General features: G+C 43.2%; 1 protein-coding gene across 2 annotated transcripts; it reads right to left on the reverse strand.

Annotated features, from left to right (window-relative positions):
- Positions 1-26,506, reverse strand: LOC139559866 (BMP/retinoic acid-inducible neural-specific protein 3-like). 2 transcript variants are annotated; one of them, XM_071376258.1, is made up of 9 exons: positions 26,417-26,506; positions 25,030-25,079; positions 17,750-18,041; positions 14,048-14,238; positions 11,674-11,879; positions 7,986-8,091; positions 7,354-7,590; positions 4,919-5,141; positions 1-3,405 (listed from the first exon to the last, which is right to left on the reverse strand). In XM_071376258.1, the coding sequence occupies exons 3-9, from the start codon at positions 18,001-18,003 to the stop codon at positions 2,244-2,246; spliced, it is 2,379 nt and encodes a 792-aa protein (XP_071232359.1). In that variant the 5' UTR covers positions 18,004-18,041; positions 25,030-25,079; positions 26,417-26,506; the 3' UTR covers positions 1-2,243. The 2 variants fall into 2 exon arrangements, with proteins under 2 accessions (XP_071232359.1, XP_071232360.1); XM_071376259.1 differs by lacking the exons at positions 25,030-25,079; positions 26,417-26,506 and adding an exon at positions 18,426-19,457.
- Positions 26,507-27,389: the final 883 nt, after the last annotated feature.

Here is a 27,389-nt window from a genome sequence, read left to right on the forward strand (position 1 = left end):
ACCTTGGTAAGTAACTTATTGAATCACAAAACAGTGTAAAGATTAGTAATCAGGGACTTTGCAACCCCACAATCAAGGACATTTTAAAGGGTTTGGTTTGAGCACATTTGGGCCTTGTCACACTAAGGAGTTTACTTCAGATGTCGATGAATGCTGCCCATGAGTGACATCGCTGTTTGTTTACTCAGCCACGATTTTAATTACTTTACATTCCATTTAGATATGCAAATGATTCTAGGACCTTTAAAAAATAAAAATAAAAATAGAAATCTAAACCTTACCTCACTGAAAAGGATTCAGTCTATCGAATTTGGAAATCCAATTTACTTCCAATCTAAATGACTGCATTTAATTAATAAACAGGAACATAATTTAGCCCATAACCGAATTTGAGAACAAGGAGTGCTTCATTTGCTAGTGTTTTCAAGTTAATTGCTTGTTTCTACCCACTTTCTCTTTCTCTTAAGGTTAGCATTAAAACAGAGGGAAGAGACAGGATGGATAACCACCCATCACTCCTTAACCCCAGGGGGGAACGTCTTACGAATCTAGATTAAGCGACGACAAGCCACTTCTGCAAGTGCTATCTAAGATGTAAGTCATACTCAAACAGCTCACACTGTAGTCTAGAGACAACAGTCCTTTTGGGAGTTCGGGTCTAATTTCACCCGTGGTCATTGAGCCTTCAATCAACTCCCTATTTGCTCTGTGAGCTAATTATCTCTGATAAAGGCCATTGATACCTAGCCTGTGTTTGATGCTGTGCATGTCTCTCTACCTCCCTCTCTCATCCATCACAGTGAGTGTGAATGGCAGCCAGAGACAGAGGGGCGGAGGCTACTGTCCTCGCTATACCCTTGGTAATCTGTGCCAAGGCTGTTACAGAATGGAGACACTATGAGACACTGTGCTCTGCAGCTCCAGATGGGCAGTACTAACACAGCACATTTGCAGCAACTCGTTCTCGTTACATTAGCAAATGACTTACATAGGTTTCAGTAGGTGTGTGTGTTTGTATCAATCCAATAATCCGCTGAAATAACACAGCGGTCATATACATTTGGAATAGATGCTGATTTGATACTTGTATAAAGCAGATCAAATCCTCTCTATCCAATAATAAATTGCAGCATTTTCTGTAAAAGGGGAAAAAGGGATGCATTTTTCCAAATCTTTCCAATATACACTACCGGTCAAAAGTTTTAGAACACCTAGTCATTCAAGGGTTTTCCTTTATTCTACATTGTAGAATAATAGTGAAGACATCAAAGCTATGAAAAAATGCATATGGAATCATGTAGTAACCAAAAAAGTGTTAAACAAATCCAAATTAGTAACAGACACATCTCAACATCAACTGTTCAGAGCAGACTGTGTGAATCAGGCATTCATGGTCAAATTGCTGCAAAGAAACCACTACTAAAGGACACCAATAAGAAGAAGAGACATACTTTAGCCAAGAAACACGAGCAATGGATATTAGTGGTGGAAATTTGTCCTTTGGTCTGGAGTCCAAATTGGAGATTTTTGGTTCCAACCGCCGTGTCTTTATGCAGCGATACACCATCCCATTAGGTTTGACTTAGTGGGGCTATCATTTGTTTTTCAACAGGACAATGACCCAACACACCTCCAGGCTGTTTAAGGGATTTTTTTACCAAGAAGGAGAGTGATGGAGTGCTGCATCAGATGACCTGGCCTCCACAATCCCCCGACCTCAACCAAATTGAGATGGTTTGGGATGAGTTGGACCGCAGAGTGAAGGAAAAGCTGCCAACAAGTGCTCAGCATATGTGGGAACTCCTTCAAGACTGTTGGAAAAGCATTCCAGGTGAAGCTGGTTGAGAGAATGCCAAGAGTGTGCAAAGCTGTCATCAAGGCAAAGGGTGGCTATTTGAATAATCTCAAATATATAATATATTTTGATTTGTTTAATACCTTTTTGCTTACTACATGATTCCATATGTACTATTTCATAGTTTTGGTGTCTTCACAATTATTCTACAATGCAGAAAATAGTAAAAAATAAAGAAAAACCCTTGAATGAGTAGGTTTGTCCAAACTTTTCACCGGTATTGATAAAAACATCAAATTTAATGACACTTATATACAATTAAAGCCATGAATGGCAAACACCAACACAAACAGACCCGCGGACAAAAGATATAGGCTATGGGGCTGACATTGTATATGATTGGGTTAATACAAAAAACATCACATTGGCCCCGCCCACCTGCCCATTATTAACTACATAGCTTGGTTGCCTCGTACTCCACAGAGTTTGGTTGTCTGGCACTGAAAGCCTGTAGAGAAGCCAGTATTCTGGTCACTTCTGAACTGGACAGTTTCAGTCTTTGACGGAGCAGACATGAGAACAGGTCCACAGGCTGAGCCCCTGGAGGGGAGAGGCGGTTGATCCTATAGCGGACCTCTACCAGCTGCAGCAGGGCTGAGTCCTGGGATCCCTGGGTGTACGGGTAGTCCAGCTGCAGGATTAGGTCCTGGATTGCATCCGGGTCAAAGTGCATGCTGTATCCAAACAGCTGCATGCTGTTGATCTTCATGTAGCCCATGTTCTGGGATGAATACGCCTCCACAGGTTCCACGGCGCCCTCTGGTGGTTCAAAGTACGCTCTACTAGCGTTTCTGGGTCCCCCAACCTCCGAGCCTGGCCCCGAATCCCTAATGCGGCTCCTCAGGTAGAAATGGACGGTCTCGAAAAAGCTCTTCCACCGGTTGCCCAGTGTCAAGGTCCAGTTGTAGCAGTCCAGGGGGATATCCAGCTTGGTCCTCTTCCAGCCGGGGTAGCCGTGCTGGCCGATCGGCATGGTCCAGCTCTCTGAGTGGCTGCCCCCGAACGGGTTGACGAACACGGACAGCGCAGGCTCCAGCGTGCTGTTCTTGGTCAGGCACACCTGGAGCGTCACCCCCAGGAGCATGTGCACGCGGTTGGACTTGTAGCGGTTGCTCTTCAGCGTCAGCAGCATCCTCTTCCGCCACGACGGGTCGAACCAGGCGTTGAGGCGCACATCGCTGCTGACGAAGATGGCGTGCAGGGCAATGCGCGAGTCGCGGCGCTGGAGTAGGTAGCGCAGCTCCAAGTCCTGAAGGTCGCGGTCGCTCTCCAAACCCAGGTAGGGATCCGTGGGGTCAGGTACGGCGGGTCGGCAGAGCCCCTGGCCTAGAAAGAAGCCCGGGTTGCAGCTGGAGCAGCGGGTGCGGTTCTCGGGGGAACAAGATGCACAGCGGGGGCCTTCTCCCACAGCGCAGGGGACGGGGCCCTGGCAGGAAGAGTGGTGGTAGGGGCAGGAACAGCTCCTGGTCTGCTCAGAGTACACGCCGATGTGGTCGTTCTCACTGCAGTACAGGAGGGACAGGATGTAGCTCAGCCAGTAGCGGAGGGGTCTGAGGACGGAGGACAGAACATACTGTAGGTGAACGTACTTTTGTTAGTCAATTAACATTTTCTTTTTGTTTTCTGTCTTTGAAATATGTTAAAAACATCTCATCAGACACAATAGGATTCATACTGCACATTCACAGCAACAATATCTGTCAATTAAGTAGGATAGGCAGAGCAGAAACCCCATCTCTGCTCGTTGGCTCAGCTGCTGGAATGCAAGCTAAATCAGACCAAAATGAAAATCTTCCTCTAGTCGTGAATTCCTCCTGAGTAGGCAGGTGGGTGCTGACAGAGAGCCAACCACACACACACACACACACACACACACACACACACACACACACACACACACACACACACACACACACACACACACACACACACACACACACACACACACACACACACACACACACACACACACACACACACACACACACACACACACAGACCTTTTGTTCAATGTATGAATATTGAATACTAACCACCCAGTACAATTACAGAGCAAATAAACTATGCATAAAACATTTCATACGATCCACATGCGGAAAAAATGGACCAGTTAAATAATTGGGAACCTCCATCAAATCCCCCTTTATGACCAGAAGGGTGTGATAAAGCAGTGTAATTGGATTGAGGATTGTGGAAGAAGAGCGTTTGGCAGTAGTACTGAAGGATTTTGTAATGTAGTTAATTTCTTCCAAAGAATGGCCATCAAAACAGAGAGGTCAGGAGGGAGGAATCCAGCACCGTGAAGTTATGCTCAAAGGAAAGCCTCTCTGGAAGACCGGAGTAACTAATAACAGCTAGACCAGGTAGCATTACATAGGGCTGAACCGGGAGCTAGAGGACTACTCGTGTCAGGTCTCAGGGGTTCTGTTGGACCCGTTAAGAACTCTGCCAAGCGCCACAGTAGTCACAGTGCGCTTGGCAGCACTGTATTTGTACAGATACAGATAAATAGTATTTGTACAGATACAGATAAATAGTATTAGTACAGATACAGTACAAGAGATAGTACAAACATGATCTGGGACCGGGCTAACCAAATTATAATTGGAATGTTGTTCAGACTGTAGTTTTGACTGTTAATGAAAACAGAGTGAAAGCGGTTACTTCAGCAGAGGCATAAGATAAAGAGGACCTACCGTTTGAATGCCAAAAGGTTTGTTATTGATACTCTTTTCTGAGTGTGGATGTGTGACACTATCTGAAGACTTATTGTGGCCTAGTGAGTAGGTACTTCATCTTTTATTGAGCCCAGTGGTCTTAGATAATTTGGATAACAAAAGTTAAAACAGTACTAATTGCATTGCAATAAGCGACTGCCAGTTGTCCAGCTATCCTCAACTCTGGTTATCCGAGGTGAGACTCAATTTCGTCTGTCAGCCCTTCTTGTCTTCTAAAACGACTCTTATTTTGTGTCTTTCCCGCACGGTGCATAAATAATTTGCATAATTACAAGACAAAGGAAGTTTGGGGGAAACCTCGGGTTAATGAAAAAATACTCTATACCTCTCCCTGTGCAGTACAATTCTGGGCTGATGGCGACATCTCTTAATGAGGCTGAAGAGCTTGTTAGCGGTGTGACGCGCTTTGTCGAGAAGCAGGCCTCGCGTGGTCTCCAGCTGCCTGTAGCGCTGGAGCAGACCCCCATCCGTCCTCCACAAGTGCTCCACGACAGATTTGTTCACTGCGTAATGGGTTGGCAGCCTTCCGACGAAGCTTTGGAACTCCTCTAAAAAATAAATAAAGAGTAAAAAAATAAATAAACATGAATAAGTGAAGTTTCGTTCTGGCGGGGAGCCACGTGAGCCGTTGGGGAATAATTACGTGTGACAGTGTGTCTGTTCTCACTGTTTTTGTCTGTCCCAGAAAAGTAAACAAACCCAAATATAAATAAACAACAGCACAACAACGTGTTCAGAGATACTGGTTCAGATTATTTCTTTCTTCTCAGCTTACTAGAGTGCAGAACTGTTATTTCAAGAGGTATCATATTTTATTAACCACCTGTCTGTAGTGTGCACCATTGAATGGTTTAGTCACTAATTGGTCATTTATCAGATGGTATGAGATGGTGGTTGAAGTGGGTGCAAATATACACTTCCAGCTGTCGAAGCAAGGCCATGTATATTGCCATGGTAACCTATTACATCAAGAGCGGTGGGCCAGTAACCGAAAGGTCGCTGGTTTGAATCCCCAAGTAGATAAAACCTGCCCTTGAGCACGGCAGTTAAACCCAGGCGCTGATTAAGGCAGCATCTCTCTGATTCAGAGGGGTTGATTTTTTATTTAACTAGGCAAGTCAGTTAAGAACAAATTCTTACTTACAATGATGGCCTACCCCGGCCAAACCCACCCCTAACCCGGACGACACTGGGCCAATTGTGCGCCGCCCTATAGGACTCCTGATCACAGCCAGTTGTGATACAGCCCGGAATCTAACCAGGGTCTGTAGTGACGCCTCTAGCACTGAGATGCAGTGCCTTAGACCGCTGTGATACAGCCCGGAATCTAACCAGGGTCTGTAGTGACGCCTCTAGCACTGAGATGCAGTGCCTTAGACCGCTGTGATACAGCCCGGGATCAAACCAGGGTCTGTAGTGACGCCTCTAGCACTGAGATGCAGTGCCTTAGACCGCTGTGATACAGCCCGGAATCTAACCAGGGTCTGTAGTGACGCCTCTAGCACTGAGATGCAGTGCCTTAGACCGCTGTGATACAGCCCGGGATCTAACCAGGGTCTGTAGTGACGCCTCTAGCACTGAGATGCAGTGCCTTAGACCGCTGTGATACAGCCCGGAATCTAACCAGGGTCTGTAGTGACGCCTCTAGCACTGAGATGCAGTGCCTTAGACCGCTGTGATACAGCCCGGGATCTAACCAGGGTCTGTAGTGACGCCTCTAGCACTGAGATGCAGTGCCTTAGACCGCTGTGATACAGCCCGGAATCTAACCAGGGTCTGTAGTGACGCCTCTAGCACTGAGATGCAGTGCCTTAGACCGCTGTGATACAGCCCGGGATCTAACCAGGGTCTGTAGTGACGCCTCTAGCACTGAGATGCAGTGCCTTAGACCGCTGTGATACAGCCCGGAATCTAACCAGGGTCTGTAGTGACGCCTCTAGCACTGAGATGCAGTGCCTTAGACCGCTGTGATACAGCCCGGGATCTAACCAGGGTCTGTAGTGACGCCTCTAGCACTGAGATGCAGTGCCTTAGACCGCTGTGATACAGCCCGGGATCTAACCAGGGTCTGTAGTGACGCCTCTAGCACTGAGATGCAGTGCCTTAGACCGCTGTGATACAGCCCGGGATCTAACCAGGGTCTGTAGTGACGCCTCTAGCACTGAGATGCAGTGCCTTAGACCGCTGTGATACAGCCCGGGATCAAACCAGGGTCTGTAGTGACGCCTCTAGCACTGAGATGCAGTGCCTTAGACCGCTGTGATACAGCCCGGGATCAAACCAGGGTCTGTAGTGATGCCTCTAGCACTGAGATGCAGTGCCTTAGACCGCTGTGATACAGCCCGGGATCAAACCAGGGTCTGTAGTGACGCCTCTAGCACTGAGATGCAGTGCCTTAGACCGCTGCACCACACGGGTTGAATGGGTTCCATTCTGCAACTAACTATGTTTCCTCTATTTCAAAAGTGTTTTCAAGAAGTCAGAAATCCCACGAGACACTTTTATTATGCGACTTCAGTAAGGTTTTTAATCTAGTATACTCCCTTCTCCACCATATCTCCGAACAATGCTTTTTATCATTTTCACATATGGAAGCTTATTGAATGCCTGAATACCTTACTCTCTGCATTCTACACTACATTATTGCAAGTTAAAAACAAGCTGGCTAAAGCAGAAATATCCTTCCACCCAGGCTGCTCAATTGTCGCTCATCACCAAGGTCATTGAACTGTTGCATGTTCAACTATCTCCAGTAAACACCTGATTCCTCAAACTCCTCGTTGGCCAGTGTCCAGGCCTCTCTGAGGCGGAGCAGGTTGTTCTCCAGGGCCTGGAGGTCCGTCTGTGGACAGTTGCACTGTGGGAAGTCCGGGCTGCACTGGCACCAGCAGTCACTGGCCCTGCACACAAACTGGCCCTCCGAGTTGCAGCCGATGTAGCTGAGGGCTGCCTGGACGAAGCGGCTCCGCAGGTACGCTGGCAGAATAACCTGGAGTCCTGGGGAGGCCAGAGAGGCGTGGGTGAGTATTTTGGGGTGTATAAGAAGGGAAAACAAACAGACACTGCCGCTAAATTGCTTTTGAAGATCCCACTTCAGAAACCAAATACAACTAAGTCATCCCGGGGTTTGATAAAGATTCTCGCAGGTTAGCCTCGAGAACCAATTAGATTCCAGATAGGAACTACTGTGCCCTGCCTTTGCTGCACTGGACCTCCTGAAGAATGCATTCCATGTTGAGCCAGCTGTAGTGAGTTACTGTAAACTATTCCCTCTACATTTCTGGGAATACATATATTAGTGTTAACCATGAAAGGCACACCTGGCTCTTCGAAGTTCATTCAGAGTGATACACCTGTTGATGTTTTGCCTTTAGTTCTAGTTTCAGACATACCTTGTAATTGGATCTTGTTTTCTGGACTGTGGACCAGTACTGAGCTGACAGAGTCAAGGTTATCATAGTTACTGCATCCAAGGGGGCCTGTCCTGGTTTCAGTCACCTGAGGGAGGTAAGGGAACTAATTAATGTTGAAAGTTATTACATTTTTTCCCGATGTTTTGTTTCATGCCTCAAACATCAGAGAATGAACTAGGAAAATATTCTGTGGAACTGATTGAATAGTATGTGTGTTCTGGTAGGCTATCATAAAGGAAGGACATCAATCTTTGATAAGAGTGAAAAAGAGAATCATCTTCCAATGTTAAATCATATCGACTCCATCAATCTTATTCACGGTATTGAAAATTTGAAACCACAATGAAAATCCGTAAATTAATCTAAAAGAAACAATAAGAGTTGGTTGAAATATTCTTGTGGCTCCCGAGTGGCGTAGCAGTCTAAAACACTGCGCCTCAGTGTCACTACAGACCCTGGTTCGATTCCAGGCTGTATCACAACCCGGCCGTGATTGGGAGTCCCATAGGGCGGCACACAATTGGCCCAGCGTCGTTAGGGTTTGGCCGGGTTAGGCCGTCATTGTAAATAAGAATTTATTCTTAATTGACTTGCCTAGTTAAATATAATAAAACATATTTTGAAATATTATACATTTAGTTGGCGAGTTATTGTACAATGGTGGTGGAGAATTCATAATTAATTAACTTTCATTCCTGCCCAGTCACCAATATTTCAAGGTGATCATGCGAATCAGTGTTCCTCAATTCGGGTCACTCATAACTGATTACAGTGTCTTTTTCGTAATTTTATATCGTTTTTTTTTTAGGGAGTAGATCAGCTTAATACTACAGATAGATTGTAGCTTCCCATCAATGTAATTGTCTGCATAATTTCCAATCCCCCATATACTGATTACAGTGTCTTACGTCAACCATTCTGTAGCATGATAAACCATGATGTAGAGCAGGGATGGGCAACTCCAGTACTTGGGGGCCTGATTGGTGTCACACTTTTGCCCCTAGACCCAACTAACACATCTGACTCCAATAATCAACTAATCATGATCTTCAGTTTAGAATGTAATCAGTTTAATCAGCGGTGTTTGTCAGAGATGGGGGGGGGGGTGACACCACTCGGGTCTTGCGAGGACTGGAGTTGCCCATCCCTAACATAGATGAAGTGAATCACGATACGGCTTGAGATGAATCATAATCAAACCTCTAGATGTATGCCTTAGTAACAGTTCTTGCATATTTCCTCCATATTCTCCAGCATATGTGTTTTAATGAAGGACTATATGCAACTGGCAGTGCTGAACACCCCTGAACACCTATTCAAAACCTTTTCTTGACCAACTGACACTCGGCTCACTCCACAAAATGGCTGACAAAGGTGGTTAGCTTGGACGGAAATGAATAGAAAGATATGGGCCGATATATCATCCTGATGAATAACTACTAATGTTGTTTTTAGCCATCACACACACTATACGATACATTTATAAACATAAGAATGAGTGTGACTTTGTCACAACCCGGCTGACAAAGAGCTCTTATAGGACCAGGGCACAAATAATAATATACTAATAACCAATAATTTTGCTATTTATTTAACCATATTACATATAAAACATTATTTGTTCATCAAATAACTCACCACAGGTTAATGAGAAGGGTGTGCTTGAAAGGATGCACATAACTCTGCAATGTTGTATTGGAGAGAGTCTCAGTCTTAAAATCATTTTCCACACAGTCTGTACCTGTACTTAGGTTTCATGCTAGTGAGGGTCGAGAATCCACTCTCACATAGGTACATAGTTGCAAAGGGCATCAGTGTCTTAACAGTGCGATTTGCCAAGGCAGGATACTCTGAGCGCAGCCCTATCCAGAAATCTGGCAGTGGCTTCTGAATAAATGACATTTTCACAGAACCGCATGCTGCAATTTTGATGAGGCACTCTTGTAAGTGGACTGGAGGCAGGGCATGAAAGGGCCCTGGGAAAGTACCTGCGTAATTGCGCACCCAGCTCACTCAGATGCTTCGCTATATCACATTTGACATTGTCCGTAAGCTTGAGTTCATTTGCACACAAAAAAATTATACAATGATGGAAAGACCTGTGTGTTGTCCTTGTTAATGCAGACAGAGAAGAGCTCCAACTTCTTAATCATAGTCTCAATTTTGTCCCGCACATTGTCCCTGTAATCCTGGATTCAGATAATTCAGGCTAGAAAAAACATCACCCAGACAGGCCAGTCGTGTGAGAAACTCGTCATCATGCAAGCGGTCAGACAAGTGGAAATGATGGTCAGTACAGAAAACTTTAAGGTCGTCTCTCAATTCAGAAAAATGTGTAACGAGCAAGGAGGCCTAAGAACCTGACTCAGTTACACCAGCTCTGTCAGGAGGAATGGGCCAAAATTGACCCAACTTATTGTGGGAAGCTTGTGGAAGGCTACCCAAAACATTTGACCCAAGTAAAGCAATTTAAAGGCAATGCTACCAAATACTAATTGAGTGTATGTAAACTTCTGACCCACTGGGAATGTGTTGAAAGAAATAAAAGCTGAAATAAATTATTCTCTCTACTATTATTCTGACATTTCACATTCTTAAAATAAAGTGGTGATCCTAACTGTCAATTTTGTCCCGCACATTGAATATAGTTGCGGAGAGTCCCTGTAATCCTGGATTCAGATAATTCAGGCTAGAAAAAACATCACTCAGACAGGCCAGTCGTGTGAGAAACTCGTCATCATGCAAGCGGTCAGACAAGTGGAAATGATGGTCAGTACAGAAAACTTTAAGCTCGTCTCTCAATTCAGACAAATGTGTCAATACTTTCCCCCTTGATAACAAACGCACTTCTGTATGCTGTAAAAGCATTACATGGTCGCTGCCCATATGATTGCATATTGCGGAAAATACAGGAGAGTTCAGGGGCCTTGCTTTAACTAAGTTTACCATTTTCACTGTAGTGTCCAAAACGTCTTTCAAGCTGTCAGGCATTCCCTTGGCAACAAGAGCCTCTTGGTGGATGCTGCAGTGTACCCAAGTGGCGTCGGGAGCAACTGCTTGCACCCGCATTACCAAATGTATAGCCCCGTTGGAAAATATAAATGGACTGTTTGAAAATGTGAATCACATATTTATTTGGTGTACCTCCGACGGCATTGCAGTTTTGGAATAGACCGCCTACAGTAAATACTTTTTACGTAGATATTCTATACTGACTGAACCCTGTTCATCTGTCTCTATCGCCCTTGATATATAATTAGAACACAGTCTGATGTAAGTCACATGAAATTCTTATGACTTGAAACATGTTAATTCTCAGCCGTTTTCATCTTGAGATAAAAGCACTCATATCTGATACACTATGCAACAACGCTTAAATACTGAATCGGCACAGCGAGAGTCTGACAATAAGGACAATTATAAATCAAAACAACACATCAACATGCTACACTGTGAATATTTGACATTAATAAAATGGCAACAGTAAATGCAACAGTAACCTATCCACTTGCCTCCCCCACAGAAAAATCTCAAGAAAACATAGCAAAGTCGTTGCAGCAGCTGCATTGGTTTAACACAGTTTGACCTCCTATAGTAACCTATATTAGCATCTAACTTCCCCTCTGTATGCCCAGAGGCAGAGAGAGGGCAGTCAGGGGTCTCTTACCCTGATGGCGGTGGAGGCGATCTGGAGGTGGTGGAGCCGGCGCAGGGTGTTCTCCCTGTCGGTGAAGTAGGAGGCAGCCAGCTGGTGAAGGGCCTCCAGGGTCACCACCCCCGTATTGTTGTGGCTGCTGCCCTCAGCTCTAGCCCCTGGTTCTGGGCCTCGGCTCAGCTTCCGCTTATCCACAAATATCGTCAAGGACTCCTCCCCTGATTACAGGAAATTAGGAAAGGGGAGACTATTAACTGAGCCAGAGATGCTTATCAATGGTGATCATCTCCCATCTCTTCTTTAGAGAGGTTACAATTATTCATTGACTGTGATGAAGAAAGATAATGAGCAGAACATGTGATGTATGTTTAATCTCACCCCAATCCAGCAACCATACTGAACTGAGTTCCCTGTTTTAATACAGTTGAAGTCGGAAGTTTACATACACTTAGGTTGGAGTTATTAAAACTCGTTTTTCAACCACTCCACAAATTTCTTGTTAACAAATTATAGTTTTGACAAGTCGGTTAAGACAGCTACTTTGTGCATGACACAAGTAATTTTTCCAACAATTGTTTACAGACAGATTATTTCACTTATAATTCACTGTATGACAATTCCTGTGGGTCGGAAGTTTACATACACTAAGTTGACTGTGCCTTTAAACAGCTTGGAAAATTCCAGAAAATTATATCATGGCTTTAGAAGCTTCTGATAAGCTAATTGACATAATTTGAGTCAATTGGAGGTGTACCTGTGGATGTATATCAAGGCATACGTTAAAACTCAGTGCCTCTTTGCTTGACATCATGGGAAAATCAAAAGAAATCAGCCAAGACCTTGTAAATCTCCAAAAGTCTGGTTTATCCTTGGGAGCAATTTCCAAATGCCTGAAGGTACCACATTCATCTGTACAAAGAATAGTACGTAAGTATAAACACCATGGGACCACGCAGCTGTCGTACCGCTCAGGAAGGAGACGCGTTCTGTCTCCTAGAGATGAACGTACTTTGGTGCGAAAAGTGCAAATCAATCCCAGAACAACAGCAAAGGACCTTGTGAAGATGCTGGAGGAAACGGGTACAAAAGTATCTATATCCACAGTAAAACGTGTCCTATATCGACATAACCTGAAAGGCTGCTCAGCAAGGAAGAAGCCACTGCTCCAAAACCGCCATAAAAAAAGCCAGACTACAGATTGCAACTGCACATGGGGACAAAGATCGTACCTTTTGGAGAAATGTCCTCCGGTCTGGTGAAACTAAAATAGAACTGTTTGGCCATAATGACCATCGTTATGTTTGGAGGAAAAAGGGGGAGGCTTGTAAGCCAAAGAACACCATCCCAAACGTGAAGCACGGGGGTGGCAGCATCATGTTGTGGGGGTGCTTTGCTGCTGGAGGGACTGGTGCACTTCACAAAATAGATGGCATCATGAGGAAGGACAATTATGTGGATATATTGAAGCAACATCTCAAGACATCAGTCAGGAAGTTAAAGCTTGGTTCGCAAATGGCTCTTCCAAATGGACAATGATACCAAGCATACTTCCAAAGTTGTGGCAAAATGGCTTAAGGACAACAAAGTCAAGGTATTGGAGTGGCCATCACAAAGCCCTGACCTCAATCCCATCGAAAATTTGTAGGCAGAACTGAAAAAGCGTGTGCGAGCAAGGAGGCCTAAGAACCTGACTCAGTTACACCAGCTCTGTCAGGAGGAATGGGCCAAAATTCACCCAACTTATTGTGGGAAGCTTGTGGAAGGCTACCCAAAACATTTGACCCAAGTAAAGCAATTTAAAGGCAATGCTACCAAATACTAATTGAGTGTATGTAAACTTCTGACCCACTGGGAATGTGTTGAAAGAAATAAAAGCTGAAATAAATTATTCTCTCTACTATTATTCTGACATTTGACATTCTTAAAATAAAGTGGTGATCCTAACTGACCTAAGATAGGGAATTTTTACTCTGATTAAATGTCAGGAATTATGAAAAACTGAGTTTAAATGTATTTGGCTAAGGTGTATGTAAACTTCCGACTTCAACTGTATATATATATATACACACAGTAGCTTTTTAAGCACATAAGATACAGTATAATACATCAATTCTAAACTGTATAATTTCCACATTACATATGTTACTAAAAATATACCCCTTATGCAGAAGTATCTGCTGTAGCTAAGTTATTGAATGTAATGTATGGTTCAGACACTAGGAATTTCTCCCATTGTCTGAGTCATACATTACATTCAGTAACAGATTTTACATTTAAAAGTTTTATGAATTTCCCTCTTGAAAAACCCACTTCTAAGGAGTTTAAGGAGTCCTGCTGTGATGCGGGTCAAGTAGGAACCAATGTTTGGAGCCTCTGTTTACTGTACCTCCAAGAGTGGCGGACAGCAGGAGGTGAGTTCCGTACTTCTTGATAATGGTCTCAGTGATCCTGTGGAGGGAGGGCCGCCGCCCCAACTGCCTGACTGTGTGCATGAAGTCAGGGTCGAGGGGCGGAGCCAGGCCGCTGCCGTCCCGCCTCTCCACCGCCAGGCTGTTGACTTTCCATCGGCCGAACTCCCTGAAAACGACGTCATGACAACACATTTAATTAATTAGTTGATTGAGTTCTTGGTTCGTGGAGAGAGTTTTCAGTTTGTGAAATTGTCACAAACTTAACAGGCTGTTGAGAACATTTATTTGAACGTAATTGTAGAATGTGAAAACCTACATTTAACACAAACAAACCCCAACGCAGACAGACACAATATTTATAGACAGACACAACATTTACAAACAGACACAGGCAGAATCTCTCACATACAGTATAGCTAATACATCCAGACGGTACGGTCTCTTCCCTGGAGGAGCTGTGAGCATACTGCAGATATTTTCTCCTAAAGCCTTCTTATGTTGGCACGCAACTTGAGGGAGGGCAAAGGAAAGTGTCGAATGACTTCAGGTTGGCTGGAATTTGCTCTGACAAACATTGCCACTGGCTAATAAACAGTGGGTCACTCTGCCAACACATATGTTCACAGGTCTGTGAGACTGTATGACCTTGTCTTACAATTGTCTTTGTTGGTGCTCTTTTGCCTTGTTTCATTGTAGCTTCGATCTTGCTGTTGCGAAGAAAGGAAACCTCAGTTTCACAATGCCTTTGTTAGGTGACCACAGTACAATATTGCTACTGTAGCATGATAGTCCTTATGAGAGGGTCCAATGCAGCACTAGGCATAATAAGTATTATAAATTGTCAATGTGACCATGAAACTACTGACCCTATATGCCAGATTACCCATGAACCAGTGTAAGGTCCCTATAAGTAGAAAAAAAGGTGAAATCTAGAACCTAAAATTATTGTTTTGGTTCCAGGTAGAACCCTTTTGAGTACCATGTAGAACTCTTTACGCAGAGGGTTCTACAAAGATCAACCAAAAGTTCTACCTCTAACCAAAAAGGATTCTATTTGGACCCAAAAAGGGTTCTGATATGGGGACAGCCGAATAACCCTTCTGGAACCTTTCTAAGAGTGTATGGGTAACCATGAATCATAATCTTGAACCATATTTGAATGACCATGAATCATTCTATGACCGTGAGACATTTAGAGCAAAATGAGAACCTCTGCCTTGGAGCCTTTCAGGAAATGAGAACCTCTGCCTTGGAGCCTTTCAGGAAATTAGAACCTCTGCCTTGGAGCCTTTCAGGAAATGAGAACCTCTGCCTTGGAGCCTTTCAGGAAATGAGAACCTCTGCCTTGGAGCCTTTCAGGAAATGAGAACCTCTGCCTTGGAGCCTTTCAGGAAATGAGAACCTCTGCCTTGGAGCCTTTCAGGAAATGAGAACCTCTGCCTTGGAGCCTTTCAGGAAATGAGAACCTCTGCCTTGGAGCCTTTCAGGAAATGAGAACCTCTGCCTTGGAGCCTTTCAGGAAATGAGAACCTCTGCCTTGGAGCCTTTCAGGAAATGAGAACCTCTGCCTTGGAGCCTTTCAGGAAACCATAGAAATGCTTTAACTATAAGCACTTGAGGCGTCCAAAGCTAACCAAATATATTCATAATGTAATCTCACAAAGCCCTTGTGATTCACCATTAGCCTACTGTTTGTGGTGACCGTTAGCCGCTTCGTACACAGTGTACTGACACGTGTCACATCGAGCTCAAGTGTTGCGTACACAGTCACGTCCCATCTGGGGACCTGCAAGCGATAGCGTTCTAATACGCTAGTCTCTCTCCAGTCTCTACAGTCAAGAGTCCTACTGCTCCAGTATTTCAGACACAGCCTTCTTGTCTCTTCTCGTGGGAGGCAATCAAATCACTGCCACGAGAAACGATCGGCAGAGAAATAATTGAGGAATCAGGCCAGTGTAGAGGGTGTAATTACAGCCAATCATCCTAAAGAGAGACAGACTGCAGTGCCTTTCCGGGTGTCACTTGATGGCCTCTATAGATCACACCCTGGCGTTAGCCTGCAGGCTTATTCACCAGTGAGCACTTATGGATGGGAAGCAGGCATGCTACGCTAACGCTACACTGGTGGATAATAGTCTGACAGCTTCCTGTTCAAGACCCGGGGCTCATGTGTAATCAAACACGGGGAAACGGGAAGGGAGGAAAGACGGACGCCAGCGGTCTGTCAGTCTAATAATTTGTAACTGTAGGGGATCCGATGTTAATCCACATGGTTACGTTGCTAGGACCCATATTCCAATCCAAACAGAGGACGTTTCAAAGTGGGGGCATCATATCAGTTGAAAAGATTCCCCATGTTGCTTTTGCTCCCTTCTAGATAGAGAATTCAAATCAGTAGAAGCTGTTCAGAGAGATATTTTTAAATTAATAAAACACGTATGACAAGTGAAGACTTCAGCGTTCTCAAAGCGAGTAGAAATACTCCTTTATCTGGCTTACCACAAGGGGGAGAACAAGTATTGAGTCATAGCGGAACAGCGGGACCATGTTCAGGAATGTCATTATATTGTGGCACAATGCCAGCATCATCCTATACTTTCAACCTCTCATTGGAAGTTTGAGTAGCACACTTCACTTTCAAAAGAACTCCCACCTTACATTTATTCTAAACCATTTAGCAATGTTTCAGGCAATACTCTGCCATTTTCTAAAGCAGTCTGTCTATATCCTCTCTGGTACAGGGCATTAACCAGGGTGCGTGTGTTCCACCAATGTCACAAGCAAAGTGGAACACATTCCATTCACACTAGTTCTGAAAACAACATAGCCATCAATGTGAATTGTGGTGGACATCCAGTCTATGTTCACTTACAACGTATGTGTTGACGCCACAAGCTTTCATAGATTTGCGTGTATGCTATTTAGACACCTTGCCTACATCAGTCAGTGAACGCAATATCAGGACTGAACTGACTTATAACATATATAAGAGTGTCCTTTAAAAAAATCTGACACAACGACAGTGCTGTATGTAAAAGCACTGCTACAAAATAATAATATGCCTAGAGTTGATAATGACACGCTATAGGACTGAAGTGTTGTTCAGAGAGGGAGATGTGCCACAGAATAGTCTCACTTGCTTGCGAGTAGGGTTGCAAAGGGAGGGTATACTACTGGAACCTTTCGAAGTTTGCCAGTAAACTGACAGACTTTTGGTAGCTTTTAAGGTTTTGTGGAATTTTGTAAGGTGACATCTAGTAACCTTTTATGGGCACTTCAGATTAACACAGGTGTCTGTAATTATCTCTGGTAATTACCTCTGGCCCTCTGTGTGGCCTTATCACATCTAAAATATATACAAAATGTCAAATAAGATTATTTGACAATATAAAATATTCATGGCAAAGCTGTAAAACATTATGCTAAATATAAACCATCAACGTAGTGATTCCCATTGGTGTTTTATTATGAGGGTTTCAGCATGAAATATTCTTTATATATTTTTGGGGAAATGGATTTTATTATGTCAACATGTCTTTGTTGTAAATGTTAACTTTTGTTCATGATCTACCTCACTTGCTTTGGCAATGTAAACATATGTTTCCCATGTCATTAAAGCCCCTTAAATTGAAATTGTATTGAGGGTGGGGAGGCTACTAAAGAGAGAAAAAGGTCACCTGAACATCTTGTATCTGGTAGTGTAGCCCTGCTGGTGTCTCTCCACCGACTCAGTGAACTCCAACGAGTGGTGGAAGGGCCCTTTGTCCGACAGCAACCAGCCCATGGGCCCAGCGGTACCACCATCATCACTGGGTCCGGCCGCAGCAGCAACAACCCAAGTCCCGGTCCAGCAGCAGCACAGACTCAGGGCGAGCCCCTCCCACAGGAGCAGCACAGACAGTCGTCTAAGACCGATACCCTGGCACCTCATGCTTCACCCAACGACTCCTCATCCTCTCCAAACGTTGCCTGTGTCCCGGGGTGACAAACCATATGGGGGAATTTGCGAATCATGGAATGTTGATTTTATTGCAAAATGTGACAAGCTTACCTTACCCATGAGCAAAATACGTTGAAAATACGTATTTTTTTGGTTGAAAAGACGTTAAAAATATGTATTGTTAACCAACTTCGCTCATTGGGTAAGTAATAATACAACATTGAGATGTTTTATATATTAAAATAAAACATAGAAAAGGATAGCTGTAATAAAAGTAAATAACAAATGTAATAAATTAGTAGGCTACATAAATAAACATAATTCCTATGCAATTTGTTGTGCATGTTCACGTCATATTAACAGGCGCATGCAACATTTAAATAGATAGTCAAACATTATGCCTGCGTCCTTACCTGATTTAAAAAAAATAGTGTAAAGACCAATTATGTCTGATGCGTCAGTGAGATTCCGCGGTTGCACGAGCCCTAATAAAAATATGTATTTTCATGCTCTTTGGTCATAATATGAAATTAATTCATGAAGTGCCCGTGTAAGAAGTGACACAAGGCTTAAAAAATATATATAAAAAAATGATAACGTTTATTTTCTTCACAAAACTTATTGTTCACAGGAAAAGACACCACTGTACATTCTGGAGCATAGAAATCCAAACATTATTTGGAAAACTCCTCTGTAGATTGCAGGTGGATCTTACATTTGCTCCGCGAAATAACTTCAGCTCCAAAACAGACGGGAAGAACTCTGGGCGTAAAAATAACGGTCAATAATTCCCAAGTTGAACACGCGTTTATTCAACTTACTTATTTTAATTGAACATTTGCTGACTTAATTTGCAACCCCTTCAATTCCTTCATCGGGTGCACAAGTAGCCTAATAGTTCGTTATCCGAGTTCATTTTCCTCAGCTCAGGCAGTTGCAGCCTCCCGGTTCCAGCATTAGTTGTGCGTTTGAATGAGAGAAGGGCTGGCACGGAATGGAGGGGGGAAGCAGATGGTTTTTTTATGCACACGTAAAGCTCAATTTTTTGACAAATGAAACATTGTGTGCACAATGCACGTTGGTGTATTTCATTTCGAATTTGATGATTGTAAACTCAACTGTTCATTTAAATTGGGTTGAAAACGAGCGGAAGGTAGCCGAGTGGTTTAGAGCGTTGGGCCTGTCACCGAAGGGTCGCTGGTTCAAATCCACGCGCCGACTAGGTGAGGAATCTGCTGATGTGCCCTTGAGCAAGGCACTTAACCCTAATTCCTCCTGTAAATCACACTGGATAAGAGCGGCTGCTAAAATGATGATGATGACGGGTATAACAACTACTCTGTAACTATTGATCATCAGAAGCATATCCGACACATGCAGGTCAGAGGCTATACATATGTTATACAATCTTTGGTGAATAGATGGCAAATTATTTTTATAGATCTTTTCAACAGATATTAGTGTAATATACTTGCATATAATCAATGAGGGGTGGCAGGTAGCTTAGTGGTTAGAGCGTTGGGCCAGTAACTGAAAGGTTACTAGATAAAATCGCTGAGCTGACAAGGTAAAAATCTGTCGTTCTGCCCCTGAACAAGGCAGTTAACCCACTGTTCCTAGGCTGTCACTGTAAATAAGAATTTGTTCTTAACTGACTTACCTAGTTAAATGAGAAATGGCCAGGTATTTATGGATGTCGTCCAACTAGCACGGTAGGCAGCTTCCAATACAATAACTACTATAACAGACTTGGTTGTAGGATCTGATTGGCACCACACTGCATAGTTCAAAGGAGTTTTTTGCCCAGAACTCCTTTCATTAATAATGCAATCCGACATGTCATTTCAGTGATGGTGGAGACAGGTGTAGAGCAGATGGATGATTTTGATATTTTCTCATCATGACATCATCACAGCTAGCTGACGCGCCCGACATCATCACAGCTAGCTGACGCGCCCGGTCTCAGTCGACACCTCTCACAAGATATGACAGCTGGAGTGACAGTAGTTGAAAGTGGATCCTCTGGGACTGTGGATTTAAGGAGAGGTGGGCGAGTGACAGGTGCAGGTGATGGATCACTAATTAGGCTGTTTCAACATCGAGGGAGGAAAAGAATGAAAAGCTAAATGCTTGAACGTGAGTAGTTTGAAGCAAAGATTACATTTTTTTTTTTTAAACTAGGTAAGTCAGTTAAAAACAAATTCTTATTTTCAATAACAACCTAGGAACAGTGGGTTAACTGCCTTGTTCAGGGGCAGAACGACATATTTTTTACCTTGTCAGCTCAGGGATACAATCTTGCAACCTTTCGGTTACTAGTCCAACGCTCTAACCACTAAACTCAGGACTATTCTAGAGAGGAGGTGAGATCAGGACTATTCTAGCCAATGAGAAGGCAGATACGCATGTGAACAACAGGCCATAGAGATAGATAGAAGACATGTCTTTATATCTGTGCCAATTGGCTGATTGCTCCCAACTCTTAGGCGTCCCCACGCAGTTGACTGCTTTAAAATGGTGGAAGCCCTCAATGGCATTTTCCATGCTAAAACAGGTTATATTCACGATGAGTCCTCTGTCTATCTCTATGACAACAGGCACAACTCTGATATAAAGTAGTTTTTGAGTAAGTTGCCGAAATGCCACTTGTGTCCATGTAACAGTATAACTTTAAACCGTCCCCTCGCCCCGACACGGGCGCGAACCAGGGACCTTCTGCACACATCGACAACAGTCACCCACGAAGCGTCGTTACCCATCGCTCCACAAAAGCCGTGGCCCTTGCAGAGCAAGGGGAAACCCTACTTAAGTCTCAGAGCAAGTGACGTAACTGATTGAAACGCTACTAGCGCGTACCCGCTAACTATTTCACATCCGTTACATTCACCCCCCTTTCAACCTCCTCCTTTTCCGCAGCAACCAGTGATCCGGGTCACGGCACCAATGTAACAGTATAACTTTAAACCGTCCCCTCGCCCCGACACGGGCGCGAACCAGGGACCTTCTGCACACATCGACAACAGTCACCCACGAAGCGTCGTTACCCATCGCTCCACAAAAGCCGCGGCCCTTGCAGAGCAAGGGGAAACCCTACTTAAGTCTCAGAGCAAGTGACGTAACTGATTGAAACGCTACTAGCGCGTACCCGCTAACTAGCTAGCCATTTCACATCCGTTACATCCACTTATATCAGCGCATTCGTAACAACCTAAACCATTACAAAACTTCTATTGGATCAAATAAGCCTCACGTAGGAAATTAGCGATTACATTTGTTGTTGACCAAATTTGACACTCACTGACCTCCATATAAAAATTCCTAACTTCTTGAGCTTATTTTCGTGGACAGAGTAAAACCTCTCGCTTGTTTGATGTCAGGTCAGTAATCCCCTTTTATGTTGGTCGCTGTAGGAGCCAGCCCTTTGTTTAGGTATTTGCAAGTCATCGTTATGTTTGTCATTGAAATTACAACGAGTGATTGACGAAGAGTGTGTTAAATGGTTTGGACAGACAGGACATTAGGATAGTCTCTATTTCTTTATGCTACTGAATCAGTAGTCTGCAGTCATCGATTTCTACAGTCATCGTTTTAATGTCGTTTGGCGAGGGCCACAGAAAGTGTCAAAGGACATTGTATTCTCGTTCAAACTCAAATTCAGTCAATTCAATAAGGGGTATATACACACATACACACTAAACACCTGAGTCACCACCAATGCTAGATGTGAGGATGGTTCTTATCAATGGCTTATTTTTTAGCAATAATATAGTCCACGATACATTATGTTGTTTCTGTGAGGTGAATTTACTATTACGGCAACTGATGGTGACTTCTAACAATGTGGAAGTCTGCAATTGCTTGTGCTGCAAAAGGAATGCATTACATATTCTGTCTGTCCTGTAATTTGTGTGAAGAGGAGGAGAGATGAAGAAGGCAAAAATGAGCTTCCCCGAGGCTGAAGACTGTTATAGTCTGCTGAAATCTAGGCCTTTGTTGTCTGTGTACAAGGTAATTGAAAGTTCCTAAACCTCTCTTCCTCCCTCCCCAGTTATCTGTCTCTCTTTCCTTCCCACTCTCTCCCCCTATTTTGGTCTCTCTGTCTATCTCTCGTCTTGCCTATCTGTTTATCCCTTTGTCATTCTCCCTCCCCCTCTCTGTCTCCTTCTCTTTGTCTCTATCTCTAGTCCTCCTGCTCTTCTTTCCTCCCCCCGTTGCCCACTGAGCTCCAGGATGCAGCTAGCTGATGTTGATTATTTGTGCAGTAATCGTCCCCTGGAATTCAGTCTTGGTGGCAGAGTGTGGAGAAACTCAGAATTGCCAAGGCACAACTCGCCATCCTGAAAGGCTGATGTAACACGCCTCGACATGGCAGTGTGATTGCGCCTGGAACCGAATTCCCCGATTTGCCAACGGGGTGCCCGAGCTAATCACCGGAAAAATAAAAACAAATAGATGTTTTCTTTTCCACCTCCAGCCCAAAATAAGACCTGAGGGGTAGCAGTACCTACAGCGTCACGGCAATCTGTTTGGAGTGGGCCGTATTGACAATGATGTGAAGACAGTGACAGTTGAGAATAGGTCATGCAATTGCGTGTTTGTGAAAACACTGTGCTTGGCATTGTCACCACCAAGATGCTGTGTATAATTTCTCAGAGTTAGCTCAAGAGTCCAAGGATTCCACCAAAAAGCTCTCCTGGTTTTGAGTGATAACAAAAGCATCTCCCCATCGACTTCAATGTTGTTTTCTTAGCAATTACTGTTCAACGTCCTGATTGTCAATGAATTAAATGCAGTTGATACACAAATACAGCCAACACCCGAGCTATGCAGGTTGACTTGGCATTGTTCTGCCACTGAAAGGGTCATGTCAGTTGGCAAGCTATGGCCCTGAAAGTGAGGTTAAAATGGAGTGGATGATCAGGTCTTGACTGTGTGCTAACTCCATTTGGCCCCAATACACACAGACAAAAGCCAGTGCCAAAATCTCTCCAGCGCAAAGAATTGGCAAGGCTCTGCGGGTGGATGTTCTCAAATGATGTAGAAAATCCCTCATGTTTTCAATTATATTTCAATTTTAGGGTTTTTGGCAGTTACAAAATGTGACATAGTGCATCTTCCCGTCTAAGAAGTTTGAAGCAGATGTTTTTTTTTTAAATCAGTTTGCTACTGTATGTTACGTACTGTTGTTTATTTACCGTGTTGTCTTGCAGTACTACTTAACAGCCTTGTTGCAAACAGAGTGGATGATGTGGAGTCGCTTCTTTCTTTTTGCTTTGTCATAAAGACCAGTAATATGGAGTGAATGCAATGTTGTTCTCTTTTTATTTTCAAGTATGTTGGTGACAGCATCATGTTATGGGCATTCTTGTCACCGGCAGGGACTGGGAAGTTTGTTAGGATCAAAAGAAATATGAAAAGAGAAAAGCCCAGGTATCACGTATACTCCCTCTCCGGCCTCTAGGTCATCAGGCTGCTGATTATCCCGCACACCTGTCACCATTGTCAAGCGCCTCATGACACTCACCTGGACTCCATCACCTCCTTGATTACCTTCCCTATATCTGTCACTTCCCTTGGTTCTTTCCTCAGGTATCATTGACTCTGTTTCATGTCGGTGTGTTGTTTATGTGTCGTGTTTATTTATTAAAACACTCACTCCCTGTAGTTGCTTCCCGACTCTCATCGCACTCGTTCCACCAGGTAAAAAGTGAAAGGAAAACCCAGCTCAGTCTTCTGAATGCCTAACCCAGGGATAGGGTTTTATTTTTCTGTGGGACAATTACACAAAAGTCACACCGGAATGGCTTTCCAAGAGGTGTTGAGTGTTCCTGAGTGGTCTAGTCTCAGTCTTGACTTAAATCTGCTTTCAAAAAAATAAAAAAATTGGAGAAAAGGTTAAAATATCGCTGCCCATCAATGATACCCAACCAAATGTAATAATTTTTTAGATGTAATTTTATGGCAGAAAAATCTTTAAAAAGTTCAAGGGAGTGTAGACTTTCTGTTGGCACTGTATGTGACGTAGTATGCAATTTTTGGGGACCACTTTTGGCTCATGAGTACTACATTCAGAAACCCTGGCAAAAAAATATACAAAAGTACCAGAGAATCTCTTTAATTGTCTTATTGGGAAAACCAAATTAGTGGTTGAGGAGATCCATGAATAGATCTTTAATGAATCTCCATTTCATTTGTATTTTTGTTTAACCTTTTATTCAACTACGCAAGTCAGTTAAGAGCAAATTCTTATTTACAATGACGGCCTACCCCGGACAAACACTCGTCTAACCTGGACGACGCTGGGTCAATTGTGCGCCGCCCTATGGGACTCCCGATCACGGTCGGGTTGTGATACAGCCCGGAATCGAACCCGGGTCTGTAGTGACACCTCTAGCACTGCAATGCAGTGTCTTAGACCGCTGCGTTACTCTGGATCCATTATATAACACTACGCCACAGTTATTGTCGAAAACAATGTTTCAGTTTAAAATAAAAAAACTACATTTTGTATTGCAAAAAGATCGACCTCTCCACACACCATGAAAATAACAAATGCTTTTTATATTCAAAATGATTGATTCATTTTACATCGCCCCTTTAGCAGTCCTGCAGAAAGCAACATCTAATGTACCCTGGCCAGTGCTTGTCCTTGAAGGGTCATTGCTCCAGCTTTGTTAGGATCAAAAGGGGAGTTTTGTTTATGAGACCCATGACGATACAATCCATCTTTCATTCTTTTTTTGTTGTTGTAATTGATAACTTCCCAAAACTTCATCTACTCTTTTATATTCCTACAAAAGCATGAGAGACATTAATCATTTAAAGACAGAACCACTTGTTTAAACTCTTAATTGAAGAAGTGGTTAATGTCTCTTCAAATGGTTCATGTCTCTTGATATTATCATCCTATTTGACATATTTCTATCAGACATGTCACACACACACACACACACAGAGTTGGTGATTTGAAATGAATGAACTTGTCAAGTGAGGCTATTGCAACAGATCCATACATACCTAATCCCAGGTACCAGCGAGTTTCTCCCGTTTTTTGCCACCTCATGCCCCTGTGTATCAATAAAAACAGTCAATAGGACTATGTTGTTTAAATCTCTTCCCGTCATTATTTTCTCCTAGCTGCAACTCCAACGTTAATGAACCATCAGGTGCCATTCTGGGCTGGACCGTTGATCTGCCTGTTTAACCTCCATTTTGAGGACGTGAGCACATAGGGTGGTCAGGGCCGGGAGAGAGGCTGGCACTGGAGAAAAGGATAGTGCATACAGGTCACCTTGAGGAATTACAAAGGCAACAATTATACAGTACATATATTTTACTGAATAGTAGGTATTCATGTCAGGTATGTGGTACTAACAAATGCATACTAATTGCAATGTAAGCCTAGCTGCTCGTGTTTCATAATTTCCCAAATTTGACATGCTTGTGAGCTTTAACGATTATTCCATTTAATGCAGACATTGCGATGCGGAGCACTGGTGCATAATCATCCTGGGGTCAACACAAATCCACGGGAAAGCAAAACACCATGAGATTGGGAACTATGACATTATTAGCTAATGTATAGTGCTATTATCTGGTTGAGTTAAAACCCCTGTCTTTTTATTTCATCTTTAACTAGGCAAGTCAGTTATTTACAATGACGGTGTAATTGTAAAGCCTTCCCCCGGCCAAAATTTCCCCTAACCCGCCAATTGTGCGCTGCCCTAGGGGGACTTTAATGCATTTCAAAATAATTTTATACCTCAAGAACATCCAGTATTTGGGAGAATGGCCCACAATAATTACATCCATGTCACATGTTCTGGAATTAGCTACATTTTTAAACCATGTGCTGAAGTTAGAAAAACAGCTACTGGAGTTAGCTAAACTAACTAACTAAACTAACTTCCATTGTCTCAGATGCTCAGAACTTTATGCCACACGTTCTGGAGCTAACTGGCCTCCATGTTACACATGCTGAAATTAGCTAGACCGCTAACTGGCCTCCATGTTACACATGCTGAAATTAGCTAGACCGCTAACTGGCCTCCATGTTACACATGCTGAAATTAGCTACACCGCTAACTGGCCTCCATGTTACACATGCTGAAATTAGCTACACCGCTAACTGGCCTCCATGTTACACATGCTGAAATTAGCTACACCGCTAACTGGCCTCCATGTTACACATGCTGAAATTAGCTACACCGCTAACTGGCCTCCATGTTACACATGCTGAAATTAGCTACACCGCTAACTGGCCTCCATGTTACACATGCTGAAATTAGCTAGACCGCTAACTGGCCTCCATGTTACACATGCTGAAATTAGCTAGACAGCTAACTGACCTTGATTCCCATGGGCCATGCCATATGTACAAAAGTTAGCGAAACAGTTAACTCACAAATATGTTCCAGAGGCTGATTAAAAAGTTGCCCTGTAGCCCTCGGTCTCCAGCACTTGTTCAGTAAACACGACAGACTTAGAGAACTCCTGTCTCTGCTCCGAGGGATGTAAACATAGCCACAGGCTCATTACGCTCAAATGAGCCCCAGTGTGAAATGATGCAAACACTGGAGAGCTTATCCAGGCCATTAGAAGGAACTCGTATGTAAGCTCTGGATGCCACTGTATGGGTGGATTTGTCAAGGGAAAAGATAACACATCAACGAATCAAAGTGTGCAATTTTTAGTTGCGTGTTATGTGTAGTGAGTGGTATGCTGATATCTACATACTCAATCTATCTATTGATGAAAGGTCAAGCATGTGCTGATAAACATGTTCAGTAATGATCCACGTAATACAGTAGACAGCTCCTGGCATGTAGTTTGATGTATGAGATATAGAGTTAAATAGTAAGACAGCGAAATCCACGAGATGTCTATGAGTAGGCGACATTGATTGCATTGTGTAATGTGGAAAATAATTGAAAATTGAATGACACATTTGTTTTAAACATTGTGGTTGGGCATAATATAATGTGACATGGAATGTCACGGTCTTTTGTGTGTGTGGTGTGTGAGACTATTACGTTTCGCATTCCCAGAGTTGCCATTCTGTCTGACCTGCTGGCTGTGTCACGATCATCATTCTGTCCTGTCAGTTTCCATTAAAAACTGATATTTTCTAATCTATTCAAAACTACGCTCTTACAATTTTATAATTGAATATTCAGCAGACTCATTACACTTTTTAAATTGAATATTCAGCAGACTCATTACACTTTTTAAATTGAATATTCAGCAGAGTCATTACACTTTTTAACTGAATATTCAGCAAAGTCATTACACTTTTTTAATTGAATATTCAGCAGAGTCATTACACTTTTTTAATTGAATATTCAGCAGACTCATTACACTTTTTTAATTGAATATTC

Source organism: Salvelinus alpinus, chromosome 30 (assembly GCF_045679555.1).
Source record: "Salvelinus alpinus chromosome 30, SLU_Salpinus.1, whole genome shotgun sequence".
Classification (NCBI taxonomy): domain Eukaryota; kingdom Metazoa; phylum Chordata; class Actinopteri; order Salmoniformes; family Salmonidae; genus Salvelinus; species Salvelinus alpinus.